The 23,315-nt window shown below is 38.5% G+C and overlaps 1 protein-coding gene across 16 annotated transcripts in view; it reads left to right on the top strand.

Annotated features, from left to right (window-relative positions):
* Positions 1–22,482, top strand: part of HDAC9 (histone deacetylase 9) — a 420,133-nt gene extending 397,651 nt beyond the window's left edge. For 9 of the 16 annotated variants that reach the window (XM_069860329.1, XM_069860327.1, XM_069860321.1 and 6 more), the window contains 3 exons: positions 6,718–6,802; positions 11,886–12,039; positions 21,482–22,481. In XM_069860329.1, the coding sequence (XP_069716430.1) occupies positions 6,718–6,802; positions 11,886–12,039; positions 21,482–21,521 (279 nt within the window). In that variant the 3' untranslated portion in view covers positions 21,522–22,481. Of the gene's footprint in view, positions 1–6,717; positions 6,803–11,885; positions 12,040–21,481 lie in introns of all 16 variants that reach the window. The other 7 variants (XM_069860332.1, XM_069860322.1, XM_069860320.1 and 4 more) reach the window with 2 other exon arrangements.
* Positions 22,483–23,315: the final 833 nt, after the last annotated feature.

Below are 23,315 nucleotides of genomic sequence, written 5' to 3'. Positions count from 1 at the left end.
GATTTCTGGAGACACAAATATTCAGTAACTAAGAATTAAGAGATAACTAATCATTAAGCCATTTTTTATTGATCTGTAAAAAAACACGATCATTAATGAATTGAAATATCTCATACAGTAAGTGTTACTTGCTCTTACAGTGTTGTCTTTAGGGTCTTGCTTTAAATAGTCTGATGCAGCAGAATTTCTAAATGAAAACATGGTATGGCTGCTAAGAGGAGATAAATACTCCAGAGAAGATGTTGGTATTAACACTACCATAAGAAACTGATGTTTGCTTAAAAGAATAAGTAAAGGTGTTTCCGACGAGCAGACACTAATGACAAGGTCTGATGCCTAGTTAGAAATCAGCACGTCTGTTGGCATTAGTAGATTTATAGCATCACATTGCCCATCTGATATCTATTGCTTGATTTCAGCATAATATTCATGAACTTGCACAGCAAACTCCAAGCATATTCCAGCCAAGGACAGAAAAAAAGTTTTTCTTCAAACAACCAATTATTGTAATTTGAAGATGCATTTTTTCCTGAAATGCATTTCTTTACAGGTGATTAGTTGGATAATTATAACTTATTATCCGCCCTTCACTTTTAAAAATAATTTTATGTAGCGCAACCCTAGTTTAAAAGTGCTAGCAAAATGAACTTCACTTTCTAAACATTACTCATGTAATTGAACTCAAATTAGAAAGGTTGGGAAAGGCCTTTTTATAGTATTCTGCAGTTTGTCAGATGTATTTATTCATGTGCCGAGGATTATAATTCATAAACATCTTACAGTTTTTCTAAAAAAAATTTTTTTGTTCTTGTTTTTGGCCAGGACTTGTTAATACAGGGATTCATTGTTTCATATGTTCTATTACCAGCAGAATAACATTTTTTTAAAATAAAAGTATTAGTAAAACTAGCCATCCCTTCCAGCTTTCATGGAGAGCTGGTCTGACATGCAGAGGTAACATCAAATTTATAAGAGAAAAATACTTTCTGTTCTTAATTTGTCTCTGAACGCCAAGAAGGAAAATAGCTTAACATCCAAAATAGATAAATTTTGCTCTAAGTTATGTGTGACCTGCAGTAAAGTGATCTGTTAAGCAAGATAACTTCTTACTCTTAACAAATGCAAGTGGAGCCACTAGGAAAGAATACACTATCAAGTCAATCTTCTTTAAATAACTTGAGCATGGCACAGGAAATTCCTACATTCAGTTGTTGATTTTGAAGACTAACTAAAAAAGCTGTTAAAAAAGTCTCTTTTTCTCGGAAGAATTCAGACTTTAAGTGAGGTATCAGTCCCATCTCTATGTGGTCAATGCTTCTAAAATTCTCTGCAGAAGTACTTTGGAACAATAATTTCAAATCTTGATGGAAACACCAATGGGATTATAATTGTTGGTTTTCTCTGACTGGAGGTTCTTATATTGTTAATAGTTTCTTTCTAAGACCCAATTCCCTAAAAGAGGTGCTGAATGATTTTTTAGATACCTTAGGGTATCCAGGACATCAACACTGGACTGTTAGATCTAACACAGAACTTGGAGGAAATCCTCACCCTTTCTGAGTGACAACTGGAAATCAGGCAAGGCACCCTATAGTATCTAAAATAGCTCAGTCTAGTCTGGTTGTGTGAATCTTTCTTGAAATGATGAGAAAACAAGTAGAAAAAATCCATGTCACTTTGAGAAAAATCCATTTAACCATTTGCAGAGCTAATTAGGAGCAGTGTAGTTTATCTCTGTGGAAGGAAATCTTCCTAGGAGGTGAGAAGAGATTAAGCAGCTGGATTCCCTTGAAATCCAAAATGAAAACATAGGAATCCTTCTGGAAGGTAAAAGGTAGGATGGGCATCAATTGCTTTGAAATATCCCTGAATCTTCTCGACATTATTTAACAACTTGCCCATTAAATGAGCATCTGTCAAAACAAATGAAGTGATCGTTTCAGATAATCAGAAAATAGATATGGCTTTTAAATCTAGGCATTTCTGAGACAATTATATACTCTCATATTTAAAATTAAATTCTTTCATTTATTGTGATAATCTTTAAAGGATTCTACAGTTTTTCACAGACTGTATAGTTTCAAATACTTATTTTTCAAGTGTGTATTTTTATATATATATATAACTTCAATTAAGAAAATCATTACAGGTATATGAAGTGTGTGAAAATTGGGTTGAATATTGAGATTTTCCCCCAAAATCTTTGTTGTGGAGAATGGATATTCCATACTATTTTGCCTGTCCTAGCTTCAGTGCTATAAAAGCCTCTGCTATGCCCTTTGGTGCCAGGTGGTGGTGAGTAATGCTGCTGTATAGAATACATGCAAGGATAGGTTGTGGTTTCTTTCCTCTCCATGACTTTTGAAGAGGCACTTCTTGGATTTAAAAAGCCCTCAGGGATAAGCTTTCTTTGAGTTCAGTATCCTAAATCCTGCAGCTTATTTCTGACCTAACTGTGTTTGGTTGGGAATTCTTCTGCAGCCAGAGAGAACGAGGTAGGATTCCTTCAAGCACAGAACTTTTTGAGCCCAAACTTAAGGATTTAGTTTTCCCTTCATACCATGCTTTTCAAGTAGCTGGGTGGGGTATTTCCATGGGACGTAGAAGTCAGTCTAACATCATGGTCCCTTTGATCTGTTTACAGGTTTGGGTGGTTTCTCGTAGCTCTATGCGGTGCAGCAGTTTGCCGTGATCTATTAGAAGTGATAATTAGTCACAGACAGGGTCGTGCTCTTTTTTTGCATAGAGGAAACAGAGAAGTGCAATCCACAGTGTCCTCTGCCCAGCGGGACCCTGCAGCAAAGGCACACAGAGGGTGCATGTCTGCTTTCATTGACTGTGGTGGCCAAGGATGAATTTGGCCCTAAATGCAAAAACATTTTTAAGTGACTAAATTTAACATCTTCTAGTAAATATTCTTCTGGCTTGAATTTCAGTCTGAAGCAGAATTTGACAAAACATTGTGATTGGTTGGCTCCCAAGCCTGCTTGAAAACTTATACTGGACAATTTTCTTGCAGTGTGTGAAGTATGTGCTTCTTTCTTGCAATCTGTTGAGCTGGCATTTAGGAGGGGATGGTAATTTAAGTGGAAAGCTCTTACACTGCAGCTTTCCTGTCGATGATGAAAAGTTGGCATATTCTCCTTTGTGGAATTCGGTGTGAATCTGGGGCTGCTTGCCAGCTAGGCAGTGAGCTCTGCCAGTATGGCCTGGGCTGCATTAAAAAAGGGTTATTTGCCAGAACAGGTAAACATTTCTCTCTCCAAAATGGAAATATTCATGAAAGTGAATATGGCCTGAGATCAGTTTTAAATTGCATGCTGAACTTAGTCACAATCTCACATCCTTATTGTTAATCTGGATGTAATACTAGAAAACAATTAACACTGAGATTAAGTCACGTGTCAACTGTTGCTTGCATAACCTCAGAGTCCAGAAATTGGCCCAAAAATAGAAAATTAGATGGAGTAGGAAACAGCAGCAACGTATGTGTGAGAGGTCAGCATGGTGACATCAAAGCCCCCAAGGTCTAGAAGTGGTTTGGCCAAGGAAACAGGGAATAGTCTGATTCAAGTTTACATATTTCTAAGGTACCTCTTGGTTTTGGGGGAACTGGTAGGCACTAGTTGCCCTTTGTGCCTCTGAACCTGTTCCCTACTGAAAAATTACTTATGTGCCACATGTAACTGTGGACAAAGCCAAAAAAGCAAACCAGATACTCATGTACACTCCAAGCTGTAACTTCTCAGAGTTGCAAAAACAGATCCCAGACTGTTTAGATCACAACATGATACCCTGAACAGAGCCAAGGTCACTAAATAAACCACAACACAACCTGGATTTGATCCAATACACTATAGTGCCAAGAAAAAAGAAGGTACAGTAAGATAAGTAAGAAAGAGAGAGAAAAAAAAATAGCAGGGGAAAAAGAAAAATAGTCACCACCCAATGGCACACGGCAGTTCCTCTGGATACAGTGATCTATCCAGCAGCAATTCTTCAAGAGTGGAGTATATCATATAATCAACTGCTGGAGCATGATGAGGTTCCCCTAATATGGAAGAGGATTCAAGTTCTGCTTGGCCATCCTGAAGGATGAGGAGGCAGAATAACTCCAGAGCAGAAACTGTGCTTGGTATGAAACATGAGAGTTTTCTGGAAAAAAAAGTGAAGGAAATGGTCAAATATGACTATTATCTTCACATTCCCTGCTAGTAGAGCTAACAGATGGAGTCACGACTGGGACGATTGTTGGATGTTTAACCCTTTTTCTTCTTTTTTTAATGATGCATCAGCTTATCCTGATTTTTGAAAACACATCTGCCTTTTCTAAAGATTCATCTGATATATCTAAATATTCAAATGCAACCTACTTGTTAAAAAAATTATTACTGCAGTGATAAATAAAGAGCTGTTGATACATTAGGAAAAATAAACACATTTTTAGTTCCTGCAGAAACCCATCTCTGAAGAAGGCAACAAAATATTCACCTTTTAATAGGAAATCTCCTTTAACAACCTCTACATCTGTTAGTCGTACCTTACTAATTAGTATGAGAGATCAGCAGAAAGAATCTCAATGCGCTCAAAGGGCAGACGGCTCTCACATCTTGCAGTCCGGGGATTCCTTACCTTGTACTATTGTTCCTATTGTTATAGTCCTGTGCTACTTTGTCCTACTTTAGGGGAGTAAATTGGCTGTCAAAACCTCAGGAATGAGGAAATTTCCAGAACAGAACCTTAAGTTACTGTTCACTTCCCCTTCCCTGTTTCTGCACCCAGCATGACCAAAGAGAACTTCAGGATTTTATCTTCTTCCTAGCAAAAGGATAGATTACTTTAAACACAAAATAGCAGGTGAGAAAAGCAAGTGCTGTCTACAAAATCCAAGGTATAGATTGTTAAGATTATTATATGGGTTATTGTTCTAAAAACTGTGAAGCTTGATCTGTTGGTGGACATTTTCATAAATAGGCAATTTTCCCCCAGGTACCAGCAAGAGTTACCAAGTAGAGTAACCTATGAAGACTGTGAGGTCAATGTGGTTTAAGGATTGCAAATGTATCTGTAAATATTGTTTTTATTGTAATTGCTCTTTATTCTATTCCATGATACATCTTAGACAGCAAAAATCTTCTTTTGCAGTCTGGCCTACTTGGTAACTACTGAGTTATGATCCACGTCGGGTCCTACCAGCACTTCGTTGCACACTTACTCACTGTTCAGAATAAAGAAATTTATGCTATTTAAAACCAAAATGTAGTGCCATTGTTTCTAGCTACAGGGAAGTCTTCCAGCTGCAATCCCATATGGGATTCTAAGGAAGCAATAAGGTGAATAGCTCATTTTAGTCACCGAGACTCCAAAAGACCGTTGATAATTCCAATGTCTCTATCACTGACAAGCATTCCCTGCTTATCACAATAGTAGGATTCTTGAAGTTCTGGGATTTGTAGCTGAGCTTGCTTAAAATAGCACCACTAAGGGAGTATCTACACTGCAGTTACTTCCCACTTCGTGTACATGGATCAAAGCTGATTTTATCGAGTTGTTGCATACCAATGCGGTGGTAGCAACCCCGAGGACAATATATGGTGGCTACCAAACTCTTAACTTCACAGGGGAAGCTCCTTGGGTGGCCTTCACTTGACCTAGTTTAAAGTAGACCTGGGCACGCTTAGAAAAGGAGTTTTGTCTGCAGTACAGATGTCTCCTGTCAACGATGGTTGAACTTCCTTAGCTTCGGAGAACAGGAGACTGGTATTGATTCCTTGTGCACCTCGACACGGTTGCTATTCCGAGCCCTGCAGGAAGCACGCCTCCGCACCCAGCCTTAACTGCCTGTGCAGGGAAGCATTAAAACTGGCTGGGCTCCTAGCATAGTTCAAGGAGAATACAGTTATTACAGTAAAAGAAGAGGCATTTAGCTCAAACAATCTTTTACCCTTTTTCTAAGAGGAAAATATATGAAAGGTGGACAAAAAAATCACATGTGAACAAATTGCAAAATAGTTTGCTTGGTATATCTGTCCATTGCAGGACAAAAATAACTGTGCAGTAACTGAACACTTCCTTCTTCTAATTTACTATGGTGCAGCCCTACTCAAAGAATATGCAATTAAAACCGTTGAATTAAAATGCAGCTGACTTGATAGAAACTTACTTAGAGAACGCTTACTCCTGATCTGCATAACTAATTTTTATCTACCACTCTATTTGAAATTAATGCAAAGCTAGTAAAAGCAGCTGTGTTTTATGGTTTCCCCCCATAAATTTTAAAATGTGTAAGATGGTTAGTTGTAATAACACCAGAAAAAAAATAAAGATAATAGAGGGCACACTTTGGTTCCAGTGTGGCTTCAGCAAGGTTTTGTTTGGAGTGCCCAGCTGCATATACAGACGCGGTGGAATTTGGTTTGTGAGGAACCTACAAAAATTACACAAATAACTAACATTTTTTTAATGAATAATGCACAGACATGCACCTGCTTCAGAGACTCCATAGATTAGTCTTGCAGCCAATAGAAAAGCCCCTTGGAATTCAATTACATGGCTGGAAAACAGAAAACAAAATCATGGCTATAGTTTTAGAACTGATACCAGCAAAATGTTAACTAGTTCTTGGGCTGAGCTTTTCCTGAGGATTAGATTGTTTCAGTTTGTTTTACTTCCCTGTGGGTTATTGAAAATTTATATTATTCTATTCTATTCTTGCAGCTGGAGCCTCTCCCGGAAGATATTGTGCACCAAATCCCCAATATGAATGCAATAGCTTCTTTAAAAAAGACCACTGAAATTCAAAGTATGTTTCTCAGTTTGGGTTGGTGGGTTTGGGGTATTTTTGATTATTAATTAATGTCATAAACATTAAACTATTGTTCTAGAGAAAAGAGTGGGCAACTCTTTTATGTATAAAGCAACATTCTTATAAACCGCTTGTCATATATGTGTGTGTGCTTTTATTTTTGTTTCTTTGACATCTCACAGTTTCTGCTATGCATGTAACCCTGAAAAAAAAACCCCTCATTGAAATTATTTAGAGCTTTCCAGTTCCTGAATATTCCCAAATCTTTCCATTCCAGACAACCTTGGATGAAATAGATGTTTGTCAGTGAGGGGCAGGAACAGACAGGTAAATTAGAGCTCTATCAAATAGTTTCTTCAAATTCTGTTTGTGCAGCTCTTTTACTTGCTTTGAGATGTATAGGAGCTTGAGATAATGTTTAAAAGCTCAAAATGGGCACTGATCCATGGAACAATTATTTTATTCTGTTTCTGATGCAGAAGGTACTTGATTGCTTCACTTGTGTGTCCTGACCCCAACCCTTTACTACCGAGATTCTTTAGAGCATTTCTTTGGTCTCACTGAAAAATTATCTCTTTGCCATCAGTTTCCTTAATCCAACTGAGCAGACTTCCCTTACATTCTCTAATCTTCTGCTCTTTGCCATTTTACCAAGACAGTGGGAGCTTCCTGAGTTATACTGTTTGCTGGCTCCCTAACAATAACAAATGGATAACAAATGTTTTGCAAATAATTGGGATTCATCTGTGTGAAATAAATGCAGTTTTTAAAAGGGACACCATGCATTACCCACTGATCTTGCAGTAATTATCAGTCTAATTTTAGCTGTAAAGTGACAATTAAAATTCATTGTAGGGATGTAATTCATCTTTCATATCCAGTAGTCACCCAGATATGCAAATGCTCCAAGTAAATCAGCTGTATGTGATAAATTCTGTAAGTAATTTTTGCTCGGTGATATGTCCTAGGGTAGCACATGACTTAGTATCTTCCCTGAAATTCCCTGTTAATGCTTTGGAAGGAATCAGCAAGTTAAGGAAATTCAAGTACTGTACCAGATAGAGCAGTTTTAAAAATTAGAATAGGAGAGAAGGACAGAAAGCTGCACACAGGCCACAAACATGAAGAAAGACTATGGACTTCTGTTTGAAATAAGACAAATATTTAAGGAAAATAGATCTGAAACAAAAAAAAAAGGTAAATTGAGCAAAAAAAATTAATTCATACTGGTTCCAGAAAGACATAGTGTCTTAGTAGAAATACACACAGAGGGTGGCAGCTCGGAAAGAAGAGTGGATTTAGGAAAAATATATAGTGTGTTTCTAAAAACACAATTCAGAGCTCTGCAGATGGCTTAACTTTGTTTATTCAAAACAAGCTTAGGTTTGAGCTGAACTGGTACAGCCATGGCAGTCCAGTGGGATATTCTGAAACCTTAAGATAGGCTGCTCAAGGTTTGGAGTTATACACAATATTCTGTCTTTTCTTGCAGCTGTTACCTGAAGAGTTGTGCATATCTATTTTTTTTCTGGAAAGAGATTAATTATTAGAAAGGAATATGCTTGGGTGACAGAAAGAAACATTGAGGAAGTTCAGTGCAGCTTTATGGGGGACACATATTCAGACAGAATTAAGAGAAACAAGTACATGTTGAATGTTATAGGGAGCTATGCAGGCTGAAAAGCATTAGGTTGTGGAGTAGCACCTCACGAAACACTGAGAAAATTTCATTTGTTTGGATGATTGCTTGCAGGTATATCGGGTCTGTATTTCTGTGATCCAACTTTCATACTGAATATTAACAATATTTTAGACAAAAAAAGTCCTGCCTCTGTGTTTGTTGCAAAAAATTGAAGACACAATACTTAATTAGACAATGAGAGGAAACAACATTTTTTCTAACTAGAATGGAATTTGTATAAATGTTTTGTTTGTTACAGTGATCTAAAGCTCTTTTGGAAATGTAATACATTTGGAAGTAGCAGTTCCCACACCCATGTAATATGCTACTTCTAAACAATCCTGTTCACTAGCTTGAATACCACCCCAAAACCAGTTTGTTTTTTTCAAGCAAGCCATGGTATGGCATTTCCAAATCTATCTGTGAAAGCCAATTACAGAAGCCTGTAACAGTGGTATGAACATTCATTTTTATTATTTCCTGCTAATAATCAGTGCTCCCACAAATCTTTGAGGGAGACTTAAGCAAACTTTCATGCTGAAAGCCAAAGTGTACCTGGAAGACTGATTTGGTTTCATTGTTTGTTCTTGCAAGCCGTGATTGCTCTTCAAGTTTTGTGTGAATGAAACCAGCAATATGCTTCATTTTTTCCCCTTGAGCTCCACCAAGTTCTTCTCAACGAGTATAACAGGACCGGTAGAATTTCACATTCCAGTATAGCACAGTAGAAATGGCATTTTTCAGAGGAGTGAGCAGTTTGAGGCAGATGCTTTTTGAGCTCATTTAATTGTCAATCCAGAGCATACCTAGGGTTTCTAAGAAAGCTCCTTTGCAGCTGCATGCTGTGATTGCCTCACCATTCCACATGACACTGCCTGCAAATCTTTTGGTTGAGAACACATGGAAGCCCTATGTGTTTTCTGCACTACATATAAATATTGTTCTTTATAAAAAGAAGCTTGCAAAGCTGTTCTGCTTACCACAGGTGTTCATAAGGTACAGTTTTCTGATTTGAAAGAAAAATCTACCATTGCCTGTTCATCAGAACGTGCACTTTGCACGAGGTGCCAGCTGCTACCTGGATGGAATTCCTAATTGAGACTGCTTTAAAACTTCCTCCCACAAGCCACAAACACCCTGCCACACACTCCTCCAACACCCTTCAGTGCAGCATAGGAGCTGGCACCTGCTGCCTGACCTGGCTCTGCTCTCCCTCTTTATCACTGAAGCCTTTCTTAGAATACAATTCTCAATGCAGGGAAACAAGGAAAATCACACTTTGCTTGGGAGCAACAGGCAGTTAAATGGACACAGAGAGCTGACAAATATGCTTGAATTGGCCCTGAGTTTTAGCATTACACGAAAGTCAAGATTCAAGGGGCAGCTGGTGTGTGAGCCTGTGTGAACCAACTAATGCAATGTAGCAATTCTCACTGATGCTGTTTTATTGTTGCTGCAGGAGAGCAACACAGTGGTAGCTGGGTACTAATATTTTATTTTATGAATAAGAGCCCTTGAAAACTCCAGCAGTGAACATGGGTTCATTTCTTTTATTGGCAAAAGGGGGTATTATTCCCATGCCAACAGATTTGATTTTCTTGCACATCTGTTTCTGCGACAAAAACCCCACCCACTCTGCGAACATTTAGCTCATAAATTATAGGGTTTGAATTGGGTATATATTGCAAAGACTGACTTTTGCACATATGATCTGTGAGAACATTGTGGAATGTTCATATAACTTTTTTTGTTTGTTTTTAGTGTATTTTTTAATGAATAGAGAGTAAGGTCTCTGAGCACAGTAATAATAGAGAATATTTTTGTCTTGTTATGATAAAATTTGCTAGGCTCCAATCATTGAGCCTACTGTTATGTACATAACTTTTTAGCTGTGTCTTTCATGCTTTTGGAGCAAAGCCAGCCTCCTAACACTTAATCTCAACTTTGTAGGATACTTAATACACTTTACGTTCTATCCCCAGAAGGTCCCTTTTATTTAAAGATTCTGCTAACTACTCAAACGTGCACACTATTAGAGTTCAAAGAAACACACTGGCCATGCTCGATGGTTGTTCTTACAGATTGACTTGGGCTTTCATCTTGCAATGATGTTTTTGAATAAAGACATTTTCAGGCTTTATTGGCAGCTGCTTTCTCACTGGAGGGAAAAGTTCATCTTTCGAAAATCCTGGAACTGTGTTGAGGGCTGTGTTACCAAAGAGGGAGTTTTCAACAGCCTTTGTGCAGCACAGGCAGTGCTGCTGCTGGTCTGGCCTCCCAGCTGTCAAAGCCTCCAGCTACCCTCCACATACACGCACCGACTCAGCCCACTACCCAGCTGCTAAAATCCTCCTTTTAGCCCTTGGAAAAGTCCCCTACTTGATCCCCTCTCTTTCACAGCTGTTGAAACCCTCTGTCTAATTCTCAGATAAGTACCCTGACCCAACCTCTGCAGCAGCTGCTGGAAGCTTCTTGCTAAACATTGAATAAGCTCTGGTCCAGAGCTCCCAGCCTTCCCAAAGCTTCTGATGTCCAGGTGTCATCCACCTGGCAATTAGGACCAGTAAATGCATATGTAAATTCCTACATGTTCACCTGGTTACCACTAATCAACCTCTGTTTCTTAATAGCACCACAGCAGCAGACCAATTCATATGTTGAGGATAAGTCACCTGACATCACTGTTTGAGTTGCTTGAGAAGCTTCTTATCATCTTTTCTGTTGCAAGCAGAAAGCTGAGAATACTCGTGCTTTTAATCCACTGCTGTGTTTTTACACAGCAAACCAGAAACCTCTATTCCTTATGATATCTGGCAACTTTCCACCAACAGCCAGTACATATATGAGAGTTTTAAATAAATTATTGTTCTAGTATACGCCCTGAGGCTGCAGGAGAAAGAACATCCAGGACTAACAAACCTGATTGTTCTGGCAAATTCATTTCAATCTGAGCTGGCATTTTTGAATTTTTTTTCTTTTCAAGACAGTGCTGTGTGAGCACTTTGTATAACAATATTCATTCTTCTAGACCTGTTTGCTGTATATGCATCAACTGTCTGCCATATCAGAGCTTCTAGGTATTAACCCTGCCCTGAACTCCCTTCACCTTGAGTAGATAAAGCCAATAGCTTGTCTGACAGTATGAGTTCATTAGTCTGTGTGTTACTCCTCCAGTTTATTACCTTCTGGGGAAGGGTGTGACACAACTCTTGGAATGAAAGCACTTTCCAACTTGGCATTCTTAGGTTTAGAAATACACCTCTTCACTGCTGCTTGAAATTTCAACTGTACTTCTTACACCAGAGTAATTTTTAATTATAATTGCCCAGTGTTGAACTAAGTGCTTGTACCACCATGCTAGCTAAAATTCCCATAAATTATTATGTGTGTTTTCCTTAGGCAAGTACTGGAAGTCAGTGGAGCCGTACTCTGTGCCAGTGGATTGTGCTCTGGCTGAGTCTCAGAAACAAGAGACAGAGGAGACAGAAACGGTATCTGCTATGGCCTCTCTTTCAGTGGATGTTGAGCAGTGTATCCCTCAGGAAGGCAGCAGGTAAGCATATGCAAGTATTGCCAAGAACAAGGCTTTCACTCCAGTCAAGTGAGACAAAGACAGCCAGACTAAGAGTTGTTTCAAAATTATCTGCTAATTGAGGTAGCTGGAATTTTCCAACCCTGGATTTGAGTTCTCTCGCTTGACCACTGGAAGCAGAGATATTCTGTGCTAGTAGGTATTTTGTTGACACATGTAATTCTTCAAAAAAAAGTCATGAAGAGTACAAGAACCTTGTTTCTTCCCCCCGTCTAATGCTCTTTACTAAATAAAACGTGCAATATCCATATGAGGAAAAGTAGACATAATCAAGTGTAATCGATTATATTCTTCTCATTGTAAACTCCTCAACCTGTTTCAGTTTTAATTTTCTAGGAAGGCATTTAACACGAGGTCAGATAAATTTAATAAGGATGGACTTAAACCATCATTAAACTATATTAGACAGGCATTAGAAGTTACTCCCCTGGAAGCAGTGGAACAGTGCCAGTATAAAACCTGAAGCAATCCTTACTAGGACCAGGGCCAACTTTTTTTTGTGCACTAAGATGAAGGTACACCAGTAAAGAATGAAGATGCTGGGGTTTCCAGCTTGCCAGCTACTTTTTACGTTAATGATGATTGCTTTCAATTTCACAAATGGAGAAAATTATATAGTGACTGTTGATAGTTTAGAGATAAAAAAAAATTATAGCTACTGAGTACCGTGTCACCTACAAAACAGCATTTCAGGGTCATAGGGAGTCAGAAAACCCATTGCAGAAGTACTGGGAATTTCCCACTTACTTGTTTTAAGGACAAACTTTCTTGTCCTTCTCCAGCAGAGGAAGACCCAAAATGCAGTGGAACCATTCAGTTTCCATCATGCAGAGAAAACAACGCGGGGGAGGAAAGGAGAAAAAAGCCTTATAAGGAGACTCATCAGCTCCCTGCGGGCTGTGGAGCAGAGCTGTGGAACAACAGGGGAGACAGGAGAGAGCTTTGGATAGGCAGAGCAGTGGTGGGAGTGGAGCCAGGAGGATCCATGGCTCCTATGTTGTGACAGCTATTTGTTTGATTCCATTTTTGCCTCCCACGTCGGCTCTTTTGATCAGAACTGAACTGATAGGCATCCGGGGGAATAGTGCGGTGCTAAAAGCTATGGATTAGTTTGGGAGTGAACATCTCTCACAACAGTGGGAGCGCTCATCTGTCAATGGCTTAATAGACATGACTCAAAGAAACGCACAGTGAGCAGAGCTAGCTAGTAAAGTTTGCACAATTTACTCAATTTACTTTCTGATTGTAATTATATTTTAATATGCTATAGCTATTGTTGTGCTAGTATTATTCCAACCAAATCCATAAAAGTTTAGGGAAGAATCCGTGACGAACAGGAGACATTTTAGCTTTGTTAGAGTGCTAATCAGTGCTCAGCTAAGGAATAATGTAAGGTTTACCGTATGAATTTGTGACAGTTGTGAGACACTCCTGATAGGCAGGGATGGAACGATGCCTGCTCATGTGTGCATAGCTCTGAAATACAATGAATTTTAGTTCAAATGTTGGAACTAATAGAGTCAAACAAAGCAAGGCTTTAAACTATCTGAAAGAGAGTGTGGTTAATTTTGAGTATTTTTATATTGTTCAGAATAACCAAGAATTTTATTTGTTATGTGCCTCCGCTCACTTAAAACTACAGACATTGAAAGAAATTGCTGATCCTACATGATTTGAACAAAATAACCCTTTGACTAATGCTGCACTTAATTATCGCATTTATTACTTACCTACTGATAGCATATGACAGTTTCCACCCCTTCTGAAAAGAGAGTCTCGGGGTGGAACAGGGAGAAATAGAAAAAAAAGGATGTGCTGAAATGTACACAAGTGGAATTCATGTGGCTGCCAGATTCATTACACTTCATCAGTTCTTGACTCTTACAGGGATGAATCCGTCATGATGAATTGTTCTGTGGAAAAAATGGCTTCGTTTGAAATATCTTCTGCGGTGCTGCAGAGATTTTTCAGCAGCACAAAAAAAGTCTACGCACGCATGTGTTCCTAAGTCTGTTTCCACATTTGTAACCCACAAAGAAGTCACCCGAAGCCAGACTGCCATCAGAGAGCAACAGGACAATCTAAGTGCTGTCCCACTGGGACAAAATTGATAGTTAGGTTTTCTGAGGCTTTGGGACACCATCCCCTTTGTTTTCTTTCTGCTGAATGTATGAAGGAATATGGAATAAAAAAAATGGCCATCGTGAAGATTTGATTTTAATGGTACTCTGAGCCGTGGGGAGACCTGAGAGGACCTAACTTTCCTTTGAGCATAAATGGAAGTCCAGCGCAGGATCACAAATCCAGGGACTGATTTGACATTGCACGCTCTGGTTTCATGCCAGGATAATTCCATTCATTTCATGAAAACATCCTACTCATTCCATAGGCACACACCAACACAAACAGCAGTGATCTAGCCCAACTTTGCTTTTTCACATTTGTTTTGTTTGTTGTGATTAAGGAGTGGGCATGCAATGCTCCTACTGCAGCACCTTTCTTTATGACTTGATACGCAAACACAGCAAGTGATCCTAGGTAGCGGGTAGCTGTACCCCATAACGGGAAATGATAGAGCTGCAGGGTTGCTAGTATATGTCTGGGTTCTCAAGCCCTCTTGATAATATCATTGTAGATTCCTCCCCCCATTCCAGACGGGGAATATCTTCCGAAGAACTGCTGCAAGCCTTTGCACTGAGTCTTTGTTTTTGAAAGTGGGTTGTGACAAGCAGGGTGGTATCACAGCAGAAAGCACCGTAGCTGACAGGGCAGCCTGATTGATTCCTTCATCATGCCAGCAGCAGATTTTCTTTCTCTCATTTCCCACCACAGTCAGCCAGGCTGATAATTCTGGCCTGCATCTCTAACCCTGTTTCACTGAATTGATGGCAAAGATACTGTTGACTTCAGCTTTGGATGGTCAGACCTCCAGATAAAGAGAGTGGCAGGAAGAGTCTCTTTGCAGGAAACTCTTGCCAGTTATGTTGGAGAATATATTGGTGTTTGGAGTGAGATGACTCACTTTAAACTCAGATTTTGGGTAAAGCAGCTCTTTTCCTGGCCAGCTCATATCTGACTCATTTACCACTGATGAATAAAGGATAAAATGCTCCTGGCTAAGGCCCATCTTAAGTATTTATCTTTCTTTCTTCTCTCTTTCTTTCTTTTCTTCAAGTGACAGTGCCGATTATTTTTTTATTTGATTTTTCTCTGGCAAGCTAAATGAAGAAAACCATGAAAAGCTGCTATGCTTTTGGTGTTTTATTTTACCAAAACACAGCTCTGCATTTTAAGATCCAATTGAAACTTGATTATAGACTTCAGAGGGGAACAGATATAGAAAAAAGAGTTTGTGGATAGGAAAGAAAAATATGCATGATGCTAACACAGATTTAAATTCAGATACAATTAAAGGAACAGGCATGCCTTCCAATATATTTTTAACTACCATTTGTGTGTTAATAACTATTTATGCCCTATGTGAGATGCAGATTTAGCTGATCAGAATTTTGCTTTGGCCAGACACTTATTTCTGAAATCTTGCTGTGAAAATATTTAGAACAATGCTGTTTCTGATACATTGAAGCCTCTGGGTGTTTCTTCTTAAAAGGGAAAAATTAGAGTGTGGAGGGAACTCTTGTACTTACTATTTTTGAAACAAACAGTAAATCTTAAGAATGATATCAGAATTTGACTTTATGGCCATCATTCAGCTGAGCATAGGTTTTACTCAAATGAAAATGAAAGCAAAGTGTAATTTTTAGATATTACTCTCAGTGTTTCAGATCTACCAGTTGCAGTTTCAGTCACATTGCATTATACCACATGCATTGTATTATATACCAGAGTAACTGTTTGGATCATGGGATACATCTAGCCCTTATCTAGGGTCACTTGCTGTGTTCGTGCATCAAGTCATAAAGCTTTCCTTGGTATTTCACCATTCAGGTGTCCATCTCAGCTGAGCTGAGTGGGCTGCACCTACCTGGCTGTACCCTGCAGGATCTGCAGCCTTGGCTGGTCTCAGGACCTGAGGAATGGCTTCCCCATGCCAGACTATAGCCTTGTCTTGCTCACCTGCCTCTCGTCCCCATGGGGGGTGTGTAAGGATGAGAATCAGGAACAGAGGAGTTTGAGAGTAAGCCTTGCCTTGGTAAGTCCATAGATCTCGACAGCAGTGTCTGATCCACCCTCTGTGAAAACCCAGGCAAAAATTTATCAAAGCTCTTTTTTAACCAACTTGCACACTTTGGTGCTTTGAGCCCTGTGAATCCACAGCCTCATCAGGCACTAAATTATTTTTCTTTGTTCTAAACTTATTAACTTATAAGTTCACTGGACACCCACTCACTCTTGTATTGTGAGAGATAAAAGCTGCCCTTTTCTTACTCAGTCTCTGCCCCATTTCTGGTTTTAAAGGCTTCACCTGCCTCAAAAAAAGGCATTGTATTTTTCCTAGTATGAAAATAATTTAACTTTGATTATTCTTGTCCCTCTCTACACCTTTTGTAGTTTTCTTTGAGGTGGAGTAAGAACTGCATGCAGGGCTCCAGGTGTTGGGTACGCTGCTGATTTACACAGGATCTCAGTGTTGGGGACTGTTTCTTAATTCTGTTGCTCTCTGCTTTTCTGCCATTAACTCCAAACTCTTAGTCATAACCATCACTGTATATAAACAGTAAAACTGTCTGCCCCTTTGTTTTGTGTATTGTCTATTACTCTGTGTTTCATTGCTTTCTTTTCTACTGAGAAATGGCATTATAGCTTTTAGAAATGACTAGTATCAGTAATTTTGCATCATCAACAAGCATTATCCCCTAAATAAATCGATAGCCTGACAAGTCTTTTTGAGATGCTACGGAGAATCCCTCCATGGTGAAAATTTGCAAATATTATTGTCCGCTTCCTACTTTTGATGGGTTGCTCATCTACATGAGGGTCTTCTCTCATAACCTAGGTTCCTCAAAGCATTTGGATAAAATTTTTGGAAGTCTTTTTTTCGACAGGGGTATAATTTGGTCCCTCTTCCTAAATTTCCTTCAGAAGCTCCCAATAAATTTGTAAGGCTTGCTTTCTCCCTAAGTGTGAAGATACAACACTTACATAAATGACCATTACCTGACTGCTTACTGATTCTATCACTGGTTGTAGCTGCTGTCAACTTCCCCTACAGGCTTACTGTGTCTCTTGTAGTTTCCCAAAGGAGAATCAAATTTCTTACCTTCTCTACCTCTCATGTAGCTGCTGATTTAAGCAGCAGAGTATGCTCAGTAATTATGCATCATAATTATGTTCCTCTAGAATTCTACTGCTTAAATCAGCAACCGCACCAGCGGTAGAGGTAAGAGCAATTGTCAATGTTTAATGTGTCAGTTTGTTCTAGTGCTGATTCAGTTTAAGATAGTTCATCTGCAAATCATAAAATCTCCCTGACACTTCCCAAGTGAACACAGATATGAATAGTTCATTTTGCTTTTGTAGTTTACCTTCATTGATGCTCCCTTCATGCTTTGATCATTTCTTCTGATGCATTTTGAAAGATCTTTTATTAGTAGTTTTTATGCCTTTAACATGTTGCCTTTCAGAATCTCCTTTGTCCTGCCTCATTAAGGATTTAAATTTAACTTGCCAGAGTTTATACTTAATTTACTTTATTTGGATTTTACTTCCTCTTCTGAGAGTATATGTGTAAGTACTTTATTCTGCTCTTAAACTATGATGGCTTTTACTTTTACTTCCTCTTTCTTTGATCCATGCAAAGCCCATTTTTACTAGAATATACACTTACTTAGGATCTCTTATATGATGTCTTCAGACACTCTCCAAATCATCTCCATGGTATAGAAATGTACCTCTTTCTCCCCAGCCCTTTGCTACCAGAGGATTACTTTTAAATTACAATGATCTTTCCTGAGACAGCTGAGTTAAATTAAGAACAGATTACTACATAAAACAGTCATACCATGCCAGAAAATCTATCTTTTGTTCTGTAGTTTCTGTGACTTGGAAACATAGCTTGAGTTTTTATTTTCATGTGTGTGACGATGTAGCTATGAGGAATCTCTGTAATTCTAACTTGAAAAGTAAAATAAGAGAAACATTTGCTTCTTTGGGTGATGTACAGCATTTATCTATATTCCTAAATATTAACTTTTTTTTTAAAGTGTAGATATTAAGTATTTTAAATAACATTCTCATAAATAATACAGTTGCCACTTAGTCTCAACTGACATGGAAGAATACTTAAGATGTCACATGTTTTTCCAGATTTTATCTATACGATAGGATTTTTGCCTCATTTATTTATTTTGTTTTAAAGTTTAAATAGAATCATTTTGTTTAGTGATGACTGCAAAGAGACTGTGAAATATGCATAGAAAGAGCTATAGGTGAGCACTCTTTCCAGCCCACCAAAGTAAACAGATGTTATACAAGATGGTTCTGCTCCTAGGAACTTGAAGTTTAAATAAGCTGTAGCGAGGCCTTAATGAAAAAGCCACAGTTGTGGTTCTACAATAATTATACTCCTAATTGGTGCCTTTCTGGATCTGCTGACTGCAGTTGCATCTCTGAGGAATGAGTGAGTTAGAGCATACAGTATGGGATGGGGGGGTTGCTTGCTTTATGTTTTCATACCAGCTTGTCAGCTACAGGAAGACTGACTGAACTAACATAACTAACAGTGACAAAACTGAAGAAACACAAATTTAGCCTGTCAGACTCTGCCCCCTTGATTTTAGCAGGATAGGTATATTGTAATTCACCTCCTAGTCTTATGAGACTGTGGTATTTTTATCTCCATTGTAAGGGCCCTAAAGCTTTACTGGCTCTCACAAAAAAATCTAGCTTCAGCTGTTATCCCATAAAAATAAGTGTTGTTAATGATAAGCCATTGGATAGATCCAGTGACTTCTCTGACACCAATAAAATGAAGTTAAAGCATGCAAATAATTCTTCAGAAGGAGGCTGGACAAGGCTGTGAGCAACCACATTGCGAGACCACAGCTGGATTCCCTGGGACACCTTCACCTCCACTGCATTTCCAAAAAGACCCCTGCATCTTGCACTTGCATATAAACATCCTTATTGGTGCTTAAGCTCTGGCTGATGCAGAGTACTGGCACAGTGCTGGAATATATTAGAATATATTAGGATATAGCACTCAGGGTCAGTCCTGGCACTCAGAAGCACCCTCATCAGGGAAAAATTGCCCAGGACTAAAGCCCTGAATAAGATCATCTCTCAATTGTTATGCTGTCATGAGAATGTAAGTCTTGTGAACAGGCTGTTGCATATACCACTTCCACAGTTCCTTATAATTACCCCAAATTCCCACTTTCACTTGCAGAATGTTTGCAGAACTCCGCTACTTCCAGTTCCATCAATCTTTAGTTGAAATCCATTGACAACTATTTCTGCTCATTCACTTACCTAAAAGCTGAACTGGTATCTGCTTCCAAATTATTGTCTTCCCAGAGAGCACCAGAGGATCCTGGATACTTAACAAGGAATTATTGCATTTTTGCATTATGCTAAAGGACTTGCAGGTCTTGTAAATGTGGCTGAAGAAAGTGGAAGCATGCAGTCAGCACAACAGAAACATACAGCATCACTATGAATTCTCCACATGGTGCATGATCCTTTATCACACCTGAGGAACTCAGCAGTGGGCTGGTTCCCATCCCACCCTGGCTGCTGCTGTTCAGCCTCTGCTGCAAACCAGAACCATGCAACAAGGGGAAAAAAAAGAGGAGACAGTGATGATCTCAGTCATTTTTGAAAGAGGTCTGGCTAAACACTTTTATGTATCTCTTGATAAACTCTCCAGGCTTTTATAGCATGTCAAAGGGAAATAGTGTTCTGCTGCATCTGTGTGTGGACGGGGAAGCACTCCCATCCCAGCACTGCCTTGTCCAAATTGGTTCCTACCGCATCTTTCCCTGAAATTCTGCTTCATCTCACCTCTCAGAAACGAGGGAGCTGCAGTGGTTACAGTGCTCAGGAAACATTCTCCACCATGTGGTGAGGAACAAAAGAACTGAGATTTATAGATTAATAATCTTTTAGGGTGAAAACCCCGTTGGAAATTGATGAGTCTCAAAACCATCTTGTTTTTCATATGTCACTCACCTAACATTTTTCAACACACTAGCTGTGATCATTTGAAAGCTAAAGGAATAACCTGTAAAAGATCATTTAAAGACATACTGCTGAATTTTTCATTGAGAAAGACTTTAATAAACTCCACATCCATTGAAAATTCTCTGGCTTCCTTGCTGAATAAACTACCAAAGCCTATGCAAGCCCCCAGTAATTACTTTTTTTTTTTTCTTGCATGGGATCTCATGAGTTTGTACTTTCTGAGGGATGTCTTACTGAAGCCACTTATTATACTGGTTTACTAGGTTTAACTGTGGATGTCTCATTTATTAATTTTCTCTTACTTTTGGCTCTCCTCTCATTTCAAAATTGCTTGAAGTTACTATTTTCAAGGAGACCTTAAGCTCATTTGTCACATGGTATTCTGCCAGAATGAGGTGAGAAATCGTTTGTGTCCAAATTCTTATGTCCTTCAACAGTGAGGTCTCACCATGATCTCAGTATTATAATTACCAGCATAACCCTTAGGCGTGTTATCTTGTTAGATACAAGGAATTATGACCCTTTATGCCAGCACAGCATATGTCTCCATTATTTTCTTATCAAATGTTTTAAAGAACTCTTCTTGCCTAAGTTGAATATTTCCCAGAGGTTTTCAAATAAATAAAATGTAAAATCAAATGTGAAAATGTGAAATAAAAGATACACGTGCAATCTACTTTGACATTATTAATGGATACCTTCTCTATGACATTAATCTTCTGATCAAGTTCAGAATTTGTTTTCAGAAGTTGTATTCAGGCAGGCGGGCAGGCAGGCAATGCATTTATGGGAGCACTGAATCAAAAACAGAGGTTTGAAGAAGAACCCCAGAAGAAACACGACTAACTACTTGGCTACTAGTGAACTATTCTGTTTTAATGGTATGGGCCCACTTAAAAAAATAAATGCACATATTTTTAGTTGCAAAAGCACGTAAAATAGAAGTATCTCCACTATATTTTTCATGAAATTATTTGACTCTGTTGACAAAAAGCACATATATATCTGGACAAAAAGTTATAAAATATTCTGACATATTTTAATATAAACAGGAACATTTTCAGTGATTGCTTGGATCTAAAATGTTTTTCCACTTGACATTTGTTTATACTTCCTACAAAAGAAACTCTATTTATGGATAAATGAATAGCACAAATAAACATCAGAGAGAGCTGAAAAATCAGCTTTGATTATGCATGAAAATCTACAATGTCATTGTGTACTCTTGTGCCATATTCTGATTGCCTGTTTATTTTTACAGAGCTGCTGGCGAGCCCATGGAAGAAGAGCCAGCCATGTGAAGTGCCAAGTCCTCCCTGATATTTCCTGTGGGTGACATCATTGTGTATCCCCCCAAAGCACCCTCAGACATGTCTTGTCTGCTGCTTGGGTGGCACAGATCAGATGGAACATAAACACAGGGCACAGAACTCTGAATAGCAGCTTCACTTGTTCTTTGGATGGACTTGAAAGGGCCCTAATGATTCCTCGAACGTAATCGCTGCAGTTCTAGGGTTACAGTAAAATGGGCTTGGGAGAAAGAGCCTATAGCATGCTTTTTATCTGCTGTTTGACCCTCTCTCCAACATAAGTTGTGAAATAGAGAATTACAAAATTCTACATGATAGATTATAGATACAAGAATTGCAACAGCCAGCAAAATACTCGGTAAACTCCATCAATCACTTTCTGACCCTTTTTACTGGGTAATTTCTTTCATACTGTGTTAAATTGTTAATAGAATTTGCTTTCTTTGCTCTGTGTAGTGAAAAAGAAAAAAAAAATCTTATTTTTCATTCCATTTTTTACCCCACTGTAATGAGTTCATAGCTGAATAAGTGAAAGGTGTGTAAATTGCAATGAAGGATTTTAGCTAAAGAGAAAGCACTTCTTATTGTACTATAAATCCCATGACGTACTGTGCTTTGTGGCGTTTTATTTTTTTTTCCAGCCATCCTTCCCCATTTTGTGTAATCTTTTCTATCATAAAAAACATTCACAAATCTCTAAAAAGAGCAATCTTCTGCTTTTTTAAAAAAAGTGCTGTACACTCCGTAGTTGACAGTAGCACTCACCAGATGCGCAGCAGAGATCAAGTAGTCTCTGAAAAATGGACGGGTTTTCAAATGTGTTTCTAGTTTGTTCTGAAATGTTTCTGCATTCTGACTCTAAGAGCAGTGATATTCAGGAACTACGTGCAGCTCATTTGAAGCTCAGGTGTTTCTGTGGAGGTTGTGTTGGGGGGTGTTTTTTACAGGTCATCAAATGAAAATGACCCGGTTCTTTCATGTAGTCCTGCACCAAGAGAACTGATGTTGCTTAAGAAGCTTCAAAGGATTTAGACTTTTATTTTAGATCCCTGAAGTGCAGCAAGATCTCCCTGCAATGTGACTTTAGCTGTTTAATTCCGTGTTTGAGAACTTAACATAGAGTTGTGCCTTTAGCTGATAACGAATGCTTAAACTGTTACACGTGTTGCCTTACCGTCCGAGAAAGAGATAGGGCATGTATGTATTCAAATGAGCAAAACTCTGCTACAGCAACTTTTATTTTGTTTACAACTTTCTCACCTAATGAACCCTGGGAGATACCTTAAAGTATTCAACTTGCAATATTTCATAGCTCGCTCAGCTTTTAAAAGCGAGTGATGTTCATTTTTACATATTTTCCAAATTCGAAAGATATATTAAAGCCATAAGTGAAGACTGTCATGCTTTTTATTCTAAAATCTGAAAGGAACCTTAATTAAAACAAGATTTTGGGGAAGGCTATGATATGAAAGATATGGAACAATATGGTTTCAGTTATAGGCAGACTCAAACCTGTAAATCAAAGATGAAAGATTTCACTCAAATGGAATTATATAATTCTCTTTTGTTAGGCAGTCAGACTATATCTTTCATGCATTTGGGTTTGTTTATGATTAGCATTTTAATTTTAAAGACTTTTATTACTTATACAAGAGCTCTCTGCTACAACTTAGAAATCTGAGGCACGCTTTGAAAAGGGAAATCTAAAAAAGGAATGTCATTCCCTATAATGTGAAGTAAAATTTTATTCTGAAAGGCTTACTGTAAAATGCATGTATGCCCCTA

This window comes from Phaenicophaeus curvirostris, chromosome 6 (assembly GCF_032191515.1).
Source record: "Phaenicophaeus curvirostris isolate KB17595 chromosome 6, BPBGC_Pcur_1.0, whole genome shotgun sequence".
Classification (NCBI taxonomy): Eukaryota; Metazoa; Chordata; class Aves; order Cuculiformes; family Cuculidae; genus Phaenicophaeus; species Phaenicophaeus curvirostris.
This window is presented reverse-complemented; position numbering and strand designations above follow the sequence as displayed.